This window comes from Pangasianodon hypophthalmus, chromosome 3 (assembly GCF_027358585.1).
Source record: "Pangasianodon hypophthalmus isolate fPanHyp1 chromosome 3, fPanHyp1.pri, whole genome shotgun sequence".
Classification (NCBI taxonomy): Eukaryota; Metazoa; Chordata; class Actinopteri; order Siluriformes; family Pangasiidae; genus Pangasianodon; species Pangasianodon hypophthalmus.
This window is the reverse complement of record NC_069712.1, coordinates 27,855,636-27,867,613: the sequence shown is the minus strand read 5'-3', so window position 1 is coordinate 27,867,613 and position 11,978 is coordinate 27,855,636. Positions and strand designations below refer to the sequence as shown.

The following is an 11,978-nucleotide window of genomic DNA, read 5'->3' as shown; positions in this document are numbered from 1 at the left end:
TATCCAATCTTCCTTTGCTTAATATACACCCATGAGCCAAAACTTTATGACCACCTGCATACTATGCTGTTGGTTCTCTGATTTAAGGCTTAAGCCTATGATTGAGGCTCAATCCCAAATGCACTGAATGCAAATTGTTGTGTATTTCCATCAGCTCATGTTATGCCATCTACAGTATACATATATGTACTGATGTGAGATTAGACCTTTTATTAGATATCCTATGTCTCAAAATGAGCTTTAATGAAAGCATATAAAAAATAGTCACCAAAACCCAAGGATAGCAACCTTTTTTTTTTTTTTTTTTTGCCAAGTTTTAAAATGTTTATGTTATGTTATGTTATGTTAATTTGTTTTCTAATGTACAAAATTGAATAAAAATGTGTATGACAACCACACTATTTGTGCATTACATACTTTGTGGAAGCCATTATTTACATGAATTTTTAATGAAACACATCCAAAGCTTGCTGAATTGAATAGAACTGAGTATAATTGAATTGAATTGAATGTAGGGCATTTATATAAGCAGCAATGAGCCATCTGCTATTAAGCCTAAAGAATGTTCTTTTTTTCCCCTTTCCCATGTGGGACACATGGTGTACATATACCCAGAAGGCCTATTACTCTAGCGACTATAAATCTCTTGCAGCAAAAAAAAACCAAAAACGCAGAGGACAGACTGTTCCAAAAAGACTTATAAGTCTGTGCATTTCTACAAAAATTATTACCACACTCCTGCAATGTTGCAAATCATTTGCAGTGTTTGCAATCAAGAACCAATGAAGAAAAAAAAAAACATTATAAAATGGATAGTTTTGGTTCTAAAACCTCCTTGATGTACTATGCAGAACTGTGAGTGCATCACAGTAATTGAATTCTGTGTTAATGTGGCAGGTTTTAAGCCAATAAAACCATTACACTTAAGCTATTGATCTGTCCATGGAATGCCTTAATCATTGCTTATTATGTTGCTTAGGAACCAAAGCTTACTGTCAATAGAGTACATTGTTTGGTGGAAGAACGGTTTATAGCAAAAATTATTAATAATAAATTAAACTGTTTATTGAACCCTGGATTTTATCCTATGTTTTTTATTGCCATATTATTAAAGCAATAAGCCACTTGAGAGTGTGCATTACAGTGATTTTATTATGGGTAAAGTGGGTTTTAACCAGTCTGCTTCACATACTGTAGTGCCTTAGAACATCCTTACCTGTGATAAAATCATTGTAACGCAAACCCTTGGGTGGCTTATTGCTTTAATAGACAAACAGTGAGTAGACAGAGTAGAGAGCTTTATTGTCATCGAGCCATATACAAGAATACAGTAGAATAGTGTTTTCCAAAACCTTTGTGCAATATATTATAGAAAATGACAACAATGAATCATCAGACAACATGTAGTGTAGTTTAGGAAAGTTGATGAAATGAACAACAAAGTACAAGACAATTAAAAAGTAGATTCGGTACAATGGGGACAGCACAATAAACATGGCCAAATACTTTTATAACTTTTATAACAGTGTAACACTGTGCAACATACAGTTGGCTACATACTGGGCGCCAGTTCTGGATGGAAACGCTTGTTGATAAGAGAGATCAGAGGAGAATGGCCAGATTGGTTTATGCTGACAGGAAGGCTATGCTAACTCAAATAACCACTCTTTACAGCTGTGGTGAGCAGAAAAGCATCTCACAATATGCCAAACCTTGAGGTGGATGAGCTAAAAGAGCAGAAATGGACTCTGAGGCTACAGTGAGCATGGGTACAATGAGGACAACAGTGTAACGTTGTGGAACATGTACTGACTGGAATGGTTTGTAATGGGTGACACTTTATCTTTTTTTTTAACATGTTTATGTCCTAGGAGCAGAGAAGACCTTGAGTGTTATGAGTAATGTGTCTGTTGTGTTGTTTTTGTATGACAGGTAACACTGATGTAAATAGACAGTGCATAATGACATATCTATGCACGTGGTATAATAATAAAGAAGATATTGTGTGAATATGCTGTAATGTAGGAATAGTTCACCGGACCTGGTGAATAGTGAGTAAAATAATTAATCTATTAATTAACAGCAATACATAGATTAATTAAGAGAAAAAAGTAAGAAGAAATTCTGTTGGTTGTAAACGACATGGACTTTCCTTGTGCTTCATTCTTAATTAAATCTGATTGGGGAATTCTCCAGGGTGCTGAAACGAGCCTCTTATAGCAAGGAGAGCGGACAGGGGGCGGAGATTCGATCCTTCGTGACCACGCCCACTACAGCGCAATTGGCCACTACGCCGCGGAGCGTCACGTGAGTGAGACCCGCACGTTTAGGCCGCTGAATTATAGATGAAAGCGCTCGAGCTGAGAAATGTAGATTGGGTCCCGCGCGCGCGCACCTCAGCTCGCGCAGCGCACGACCGACGTTCCGACTCTTTCCAGCCTCAACAATCCACAGGACGAGGAGATGAATCCTGACAAACCCTGATAAAAGTCGTCGTAGGCACCTCGCTTTTATTTAAAACAACAACAACCAAAAACAACCAAAAACAACAATAAATCACTTAAGAACACGGAGACACAGAAGAGGCGCGATGCTCGGAGCCGTGAAATATGGGACAGCAGTCGTTGTGTTGTTGTTTACTGCATTGCTCCTCTTCACCGGAGCCACCGAGGACGGAATTTTTACAAAGCATCTTTTAGTGCAATTGCAAGAGGGAGGGAATGAAGATGCTCACCAACTTGCACTTGAGTATGGCTTTGGGAGTGCCAGACAGGTAAGATATGATAACTGCATCACCAAACACCCTAAAACAGCTTATTATTTCTTTCTGTTGAAATGATCACAACTTAAAGACTAGTAACAAAACACCAGCGTCCTTTAATAGCCCATAGTTTTTATCTGACAAACGTATGCAAATAAAGAAGATTTTATTTAAAGCCTGCAAACAATTTAAGAGTCATTTGTTCAGTTAAAAGCACAAAGTTTACAGAGCAGAAGGACAATTGGCCAGCACTTGTTTTTCCTCCTTTTCAGGTGAAATGAGGCTTTGTGTTATGGTCAGTTAAAGTTTACGAACCACGATCTAATTAGTTGTCTGTTCACTAACAAGAGTGTTAAAGCACACACACAACTGCAGCTTAATACTAACACACAGACATGGAAGCAGCAGTACTGAATTCATAAAAAAAAATACCTTTATGAATATAACAGGCAATACTAGCACACTACTAAAAGTACACATACTGTATGTTCATATCAGTCACCAAAACCTGACATGTCTTTTTTTTTAATCATATCTACTGATTAAAGTTGTATTAAATTGCCAAAAAATATGTTTGACTCAAACCACAAAATCATGACAGGTTTCCAGTTCAGTTTCCAATCAATCATGTGCAGGTACTGATGTTGATAACAAATTTTCCATTGTCTTTTCATATATATATGCCATACTGGTCAAATGCTTAGTGGATTCGTATTTATGTACATGCGTGTATAGCAGTCAGGCACCTGCAAATCAATCACCATTAAATCTTTAAGGACATGCTGTAAAATCAGTCTCACTGTAATATTCAGCCACACTGAGAATACAGCCATAGTTCAGAACCAAACAGTACATTATGGCATTAGAAAATGCCCAATTACATGGATGGATGTGCAGGATTTGAGATATACACCGATCAGCCATAATATTAAAACCACCTGCCTAATATTGTGTAGGTCCCCCTTGTGCCGCCAATATAGCTCTGACCCGTCGGCTCATGGACTCCACAAGACCTCTGAAGGTGTGCTGTGGTATCTGGCAGCAAGATGTTTGCAGCAGATCCTTTAAGTCCTGAAAGTTGAAAAGTGGGGCTTCCATGGATTGGATTTCTTTGTCCAGAACCTCCCACAGATGCTCAGTTGAGATCTGGGAAATTTGGAGGTCAAGTCAACACCTTGAACTCTTCGTCATGTTCCTCAAACCATTCCTGAACAATTTTTGCAGTGTGGCAGGGCGCATTATCCTGCTGAAAGAGGCCACTGCCATTAGGGAATACTGTTGCCCTCAAGGGGTGTACTTGATCTGCAACAGTGTTTAGGTAGGTGGTACCCAAGGTGTCCCAGCAGAGCATCACACTGCCTCCACCAGCTTGCCTTTTTTCCGTAGTGCATCCTGGTGCCATGTCTTCCCCAGGTAAGCGACACACACGCACCTGGCCAGCCACATGATGTAAAAGACAGCAATGGCACTCTGACCGGTCTGCGGCTACAAAGCCCCATACGCAGCAAGCTGCGATGCACAGTGTTTTCTAACACCTTTCTATCATAGCCAGCGTTAACTTTTTCAGCAATTTGTGCTACATTAGCTCTTCTGTGGGATTGGAACAGATGTGGGCGCCCATGACCCTGTCTCCGGTTCCCCGGTTGTCCTTCCTTGAACCACTTTTGGTAGGCACTAACCACTGCATACTGGGAACACACCACAAGACCTGCCATTTTGGAAATACTCTGACTCAGTCATCTAGCCATCACAATTTTTGGCTCTTGTCAAAGTCACTCAGATCCTTATGCTTGCCCATTTTTCCTGCTTCCAACACATCAACTTCGAGAACTCCTTGACAGGTGCCATTGCAATGAGATAATCAATGTTATTCACTTAACCTCTCAGTGGTTTGTGATGTACATAACCAGTGTCTGGTGTCCACTGGTTTGAGTAAGAAACACTTTCTTTCTGATAATAGAAAATACTACTGCCCATTCACACTACATTAGTAAACCAGACATACATTTCTGAAGCATACTGACCTCCCTTATCATGCCACTTATTTACTTGGTCCTCATAAAGCGAATTTGTTAGTGAATGGAGGATATTATTAATTTTATGATGAGTTTGGTCAAATGTCAAAATATGAGCTGCTTGTGTGCAGTGGACTGTTACAACATCCGATGATGTGGAACGCAGGACTTGGTCTGGTCAGGCATTCAAAATTTCCCCTGATTGTAGCCTACTGTTTCTATTTAGAAGATCTCACAAAATCTTACATACTGTGTCACAGAAATTATGCAGCGATCCAATTTTGTAATTGTGCCTATTTGTCTCACTCCCGTGCTCATTTTAATCTGTAAACTGGACATCTTGAGTTGACATTATGTTTAGCACTCATATATCTCAAATACAGTTCTCTTACTTATCAGTACTTATCAGTACTTATCTTACTAATAGTATTTCATCTTTATTTCATCATCAATAACACACTGTTACACATAGTTGAAAATCTTTAATAAGAATACACATGGATACAAATAGGTCATTTATCATGGTCAATCCGGTGACCTTGAATAAACCTTAAATTAAACATTATGAACATACTATATTTGTTTTTTCGCTGGCTGTTCTATATGTTCTGTCACTAAAGCACAACCATGTACACTTTAGAAATTTTTATAGAACCTCATACAGGCTGTTTGTCTTTTCTGCAAGCTTCCCTTTGGCGAGAGACTTTTTCATTTCTACCCCCGGGACACTCCTAAAACAAAGAGGAAACGCAGCCTTCGTCGCCGTCAGCGTCTGGATAAGGACCGACGGGTAAGCCTACAAGCTCAGTGTTTAGTTCCCATAGAAACCGGCCCAGTTCCAGTCCCTGGAAAACAATAGTTAATAGGGGAGGGTGATGCAGCCTAAAAATTAGATCACAATGTTTTCAAAGGTCTTAATAATAATATTCATCACAACATACTGTACATAATAGTATTAAAGATGATGGGAGAACATTATTGCTTGTTAAACATTAATTTTTTGTCTATCTATTTATAAATAAATTGATGTATATGAATGTCTGTGCTGTTTATCAATACTTTTCATCAGGGCCAACCCCAAGGCTAATGCCATCATGGAGGAGTTTAAATATCACTATAAAATTATTTGATGAATAAGTGAGCAACACTATATACATTTTTGTTTATGTTCATATGTAATATCATGATATTTAAAAAAGGGTGCATGGGCCCTTTTCTCAATAAAAATCAACAAAGGTGTTAGTAACTCATAGTGAGTAGGAAACATAATACTTCTCAGAGTGCACCGTGCTTGTTAATAAAGGCATGGTACAGTTTGTACTCAGCAGTCTTTGCAGTCTCTAATTTTAGTTAGAGAAATAATAAAGCATGATAGATGATATAAAACTCACAAACTAAGTAACACTTAAGGCAGACGGCATTACTCAGCTTTCTCTTCAGAGAAAACACATTACATATTGCACAGAAAGGTGCTGGAAAGGTGGATGGCTTTTTGAATTTTGGTGAATAGGTAGGGTATTAGAAATAAAAACGGATGTTTCTGCAGTTAACTGTGATTATACACAGAGTCACTTCTTTGCATCTTATTGCATACATAAACTAGTTTTCTGAAATAATTCTTATTTACTTTCCCTTTTTCCTCTGACACCATCTACTTTCCTTCCGCCTCTACTGTATATAGTAATTCATGGGTGTAGATTTATGCAAATTGCTGTGTTAGATGCACACATGGCCTTTAGGATAGACTGAGGCTCGTCATCATACACGTGAATAAGAATGAATGTAGTGTTTATGCAGCTATTTGATGAGAATTCCGGCAGAAGCGATGCATTTATCAGCAAATTTACACACAAGACAGGATAGGTTTGAAAGGGCACAATTTCCAAGCATTTTTTGCACATCTCCAGCATTTTGTAGATAAACCTTGAAGACTTAGCTGGAAGATAAATGTTTTAACATTGTTAAGTCTATAAGCAGCAGTTTTTAATCATTGTGTGTTTTATAGGTTAACTGATTTATGTAAGTGCTATAGGCTACACCAAAAAAATGAATTAAAAGCCTTGTCACATACACTTATATGAACAGTTGTACACCTGCACCTTCATGCAATTATCCAATCAACCAACCAAGTGTCAGAAGCTCACCAAACCTGGGCAGTGGAAAGATTGGAAAAATGTCTCCTGGTCTTTTTCTAATCATCAACTGTCATGTTTCGATGAGCCTGTGTCCACTGTGGCCTCAGATTCCTGTTCTTGGCTGACGGAGCCCACCTGCCACAACGTTCAACGTGTTGTGATGCTTCTCTGCTCGCCACGGTTGTAAAGAGAGGGTATTTGAGTTACTGTAGCCTTCTTGTTAAGTCAAGCCAGTCTGGCCATTCTCCTTTGACCTCTCTCATCACTGCTAACTGGATGTTTATCACACCATTCTGTGTAAACTCTACCCTGGAGATTTTCAGCAGTTTCTGAAATACTCAAACCAACAACCATGCCAAAATCACTGAGATCACATTTGTTCCCTATTCTGATGTGAATATTAACTGAAGCGCTTGTCGTGTATCTGCATGATGTTATGCATTATGCTGCCACTTGATTGGTTGATTGGATAATTACAAAATGAGCAGGGGCACAAGTGTTCCTGTTAACATGGCTGATGAGTCTATTTGTTCTGTACAAAATAAAGAAATTAAATATAAGTAAGCATTATTTCACTTTTTGCGATGATATGCACAGTAGGAACACACAGAGTTTGTATCTCTTATGGAATGGTGTTAAAATGAACGCATACATGTATTTACAAAAAATACTGCAGTGTTTTAAAGTGACGTTAGTATTTTGCACCATTAGTATTTAAAGTGAAACTAGCAACGCTTTTAACAGCTGTGCTTGAAATTTAAAATGATCATTAGGTTTATTAGCTTCTCAACAATTACTGTGTCAGGCATCAATAAACGTTAAGCAAAAGACTATTCAGACTTGTGCTGGTTAGCCTTTCAACAATCAATGCAAGGACATAGACAAGCTTTTTCAAGTCTTAAACTGTATTCAAGTGTTTGATATAGAGTGCCTTATATTGATCCTGTACTCCTGTTTTCCTACTTCGGCTCAGTTCATGCTCACTGCCCAAGCTGTTGGCTGTTTACTCTGAGACAATCCCAGTGTTTGCTATGCTCTCCATCCTCTTTATCTCTTCCTTTTCTGTCCTTTTAGGCTGCTGAGTAACTGCCTCATTATAGGCTACGCATGACCTTTTACCTACCACACCTCAGGGTATGCCTGAGTATGTAGAAAGAACAATTTAGAGTACAGTTTTTTGATTTTATGTTTTGTTTATTTGATTCATTATTTGTTACATGTCATGAAGCCTTGATTTCAAACACTGGTTGAGAAGGTCTTGGGTACCATTTCGAGAGGAGCGTTGATGCCAGAGATCAGACAGGCTATTGTCAATAATGTCCTATAGCTCGAACCACAGGAGCAGAAGTGCTGGTCCTGATAAGAGAGGAAGACCCATAGATCATTGAGGATGATTATATGTGTTTTCTGTGTTGTGATGATACATAGCTTATCCAACCTACTGGATTTTTTTAGGTATAGGATTTAGTATTGGCTTAATAGTAGCTCAATTTTCTAACAAATTAATAGCCATTCTCTGAGTCTTTTGGACTCTCCATTTAAGCTATAATTTTTTTTCAGACTTGGTTTCAAGCTCCTAATATATGCAGTGTGCATTCTTTTAACACTGTGCTATTTTTGTTTCGGTTGTGCTGATAACTCAGTCTGCAAAAAAAAAAAAAGCTGCATACAAACCACCTGTTGATGTATTTAGAATGATTGCAGAGCTATAATGAAATCTTGGGAAACTCCTAGGGTGAACCTTTTGTTGCTTTGGATATGCATTTCAGGCAACAAGGTTTTCTATTAATTTAAACAAGCCTGTGGTCAGTCAAATACACAGTACATAGACTATTAAGGAAATAAAATGGAAACCTTCCAGTCCTTGCCAAATTCCAATTCTATCCATTTCTTTCATTTTATACACCCTAAAGTGTGCTAGTAATCTATGCACTATGGTATTATGTGCTGCCATGCTATTACTATTTATCCTGTAAGGCTGGAGAAGTTACGTAGCTGAGGGGAGAATATGAATTTTGCACAGGACATGAACTTGAAGGTTTCAGGGCAGCAGGGTTCACTTAATTCCTGCTTATTGTGTTTATTTTTTTTGTTTATTTGTTCATGTACACTGAAAAGGAAAATAATTATAGTTCTTTTAAGCATTTAACATATCTTATACCACAATTCCCAAATCTGATTGGTCATAAGATTAACTAAACCCCGAGCTAACTTGTCCCATGGATGTTTCACAACATTAAAGGTAATTATAAATGTTTAAAAACCATAATTTCAGAGATATTTAGTTTTTGAAATTAGTGATATCATGAGGAGCATCTGATTTTATTGTCAAGATCAGAAACGCCATACTAAAATTTGATATCATGAGGTTTCAGAGGTTCAGACATTGCTGAAGCACCTGGTGTGCCATTGTGCACTTAACACCAAATTAATTTCAAAACACTGAAACAGATGGAATAATGGTGGTGTGGAAAGTCTGAAGACAGCTGCCAGTGAGTCAACCTTTTCTTTCCGACCTTTATAGGAAATATCAAATTACACAGATGGAATCAGTATACTCAAATGAATCAAAGCCCACAACATGTAATTTATATGAATGGTAACAAGCATGAGTCTGAAAATCTTTGACTGTAAAACTCACCACTTGTTCCACCCAGAACATTTTCATGTTCCTGAATTTGTCAGCATTAGAATAAGCACAGGCTTCCCTGTTTTAGATTACAGTGAACTGTTTTACAGCAGTTTTTAGGGACTGCACAATGACATTTAACTACATGAGATTCATTTTTTAATGTGTATGCTGCATGTTGAGTAAGAATAGAGGGCACCGCTGGAAATTCTGACTTCTAATTGAGCAGAAAAAGTCTGTTTTCAATACTGTAGACCTCTCTTGCTCCTTTTATTTCATCTTCTTTAAACCATTTCTCTTGAAGCCTTGACAAGAATTTAATTAAAACAGTATTTAGCAAGCTACCTGCTCCCACAAACTCCCGTTGAATCTCATTTATGCCACACGACAGCTGGTGATATTCACTGATCTGCATATCTGACTGCTATTTACAGAGGGGGAGCTAATGAAATCTTTTGGGAATTGCATGTTGAAATAAGTAATATATGATGGTACTAAAGCACCCAGCAGTATTAATTTAGTATATTAAAATTCAACAGCATGTTCTTCGGGACTCCTCTTGACAGCTTAATTAATAGGCTACCCATAAATCCATGACAGGCAGGGTTAGGGGTTTATACTCTGCATATACTGTCAAAAATGAGCAATGCTACGTTTAGCCTTCATATATGACACATTTTTATAACAAAAATAAAACCCTGTCTACATCGATGAGCTTCTTTTCCTTAATTATTTCTTCATTCAAAGATGAGATCATCGTATTTTGGATTATCCTATAGTATGCTAAGCGCTTTTGTGCGTCAAGGCTACAGTAACTCAAGTAACCACTCTTTACAGCCGTGGTGAGCAGAAAAGCATCTCAGAACATATAAGAAATTGAAGCTTGAGGCAGATGGGCTACAGCAGCAGAAGACCACATCAGGTTCCAGCCGAGAACAGGAATCTGAGGCTACACTGGGCACAGGTTCCCCTAAACTGGACAGCTGAATACTGGAAAAACATTTTGGTGAGCTGGTGCTCACTGTAAACTCAGATTCATGTTCTTGGCTGACAGGAGTGGAACCTGATGTGGTCTATATATACATATTCTATCATCCACAACTCCAGTCCTTCCTCTTCTATCTTGTGACAGTTCTAATATGGAAGGCAGCAAGTGCTTTACATAAGTTATATCCCTGGTGAGTTAGCTTCCCTGGACTTGCACGATTTTCTTCATGGTTCAGTATAAAGATATAACTATATTTAAAGAAGGATACCATTTCAGCATATTCAGCTGTTGAACATACTGACAGCACCATGTCGAAATGTGTAAATTTATTTCACTTTCACTAACCTCATCCTGTCCTGTTAAAAAAAACAGGACTATCCAGGGACCTAGCCTTCTCGTTAATTACAGACTTGCTCATTTATTCTGTATTTCCTGGTGTCACCTTTTATCTAAGACAAATATTGATAAAGAATTTATTGACTTGAATGCCATATTTTTAACCTACATTGCGCAGAGCAATTGTGAGGATTTATTTATTCTGTTGCCTTATGTTATATGTAATATTGTATATAGTGAGAGTCCTGATGGCTATCAAAGAGCTTTCAAAGCCCTTCTTAAATTAGCCTGCCTTTAATCTGTACAATGTCTGTTTGATGAAAGCGAGAGAACATGCAAATCTGAGAGCATAATACAGGCATTCTTTGTTCCAAAGGCCTTATCACACCACATACTGTCTGCTGAACGTGCATCTGGTCTCTGTAGGTTTCAGCTTCTGTTGCGATATGGAGTACAACCCAGGAGAGTGATAAATGTGTCACATCCGAAAGGAATTCTCACGAATTCTCATATTTCTTAATATATTTTCATAAAAAAAATTGAAAATATTCAGGGTGAATGATTTCAGAAAATGTCAGTGTTAACACTTTTTATTTTATGTCTCAGGTAAAAAAAGTGATAGTACAGGAGGGATTCGAACGTCAGAAGAGAGGCTATCGAGACATCAATGACTTTGACAATGGTTTGAATGATCCACTTTTTACCAAGCAGTGGTACCTTGTAAGTAATTACAGCTTTTATTGTCTTCATGCATTTATGCCTGACCTTCAGTACCATAGCTGTTCATGGCAAATTAATCAGAATGTCTGATACTCTTAATTTAAATAATTTTTCTCCTCGGCAATCAGTGTCAACCGTAATCCTCAAGCCAGCATCTCCAACACACCTTCTCTGTTCCTCCATGACTTTATCATCCCTAGGAACTATGTCTGCTTTATGAAAACAGAATGTCACCTTTATTGAGCTTGTCATTTTTAAATGTTTCCCAGCACCAGTCTATTATGGGTGACCTTTATTTTGCCCTGTAACATTGTTGTGGTTGTGACTAATTTTATAATGTCCACACACCTGGAGTGTTCAGCTCATGCGAATGGGTCCATATTGTGTTGTTGAT

General features: G+C 37.9%; 1 protein-coding gene across 1 annotated transcript in view; it reads left to right on the top strand.

Moving 5' to 3' along the window:
* Positions 1–2,342: 2,342 nt before the first annotated feature.
* pcsk2 (proprotein convertase subtilisin/kexin type 2) overlaps positions 2,343–11,978 on the top strand; it is a 36,524-nt gene continuing 26,888 nt past the window's right edge. Inside the window, exons 1-3 of the mRNA XM_026939479.3 lie at positions 2,343–2,773; positions 5,462–5,566; positions 11,471–11,584. Of these exons, the coding sequence (XP_026795280.1) occupies positions 2,591–2,773; positions 5,462–5,566; positions 11,471–11,584 (402 nt within the window). The 5' untranslated portion in view covers positions 2,343–2,590. The remainder of the gene's footprint in view (positions 2,774–5,461; positions 5,567–11,470; positions 11,585–11,978) is intronic.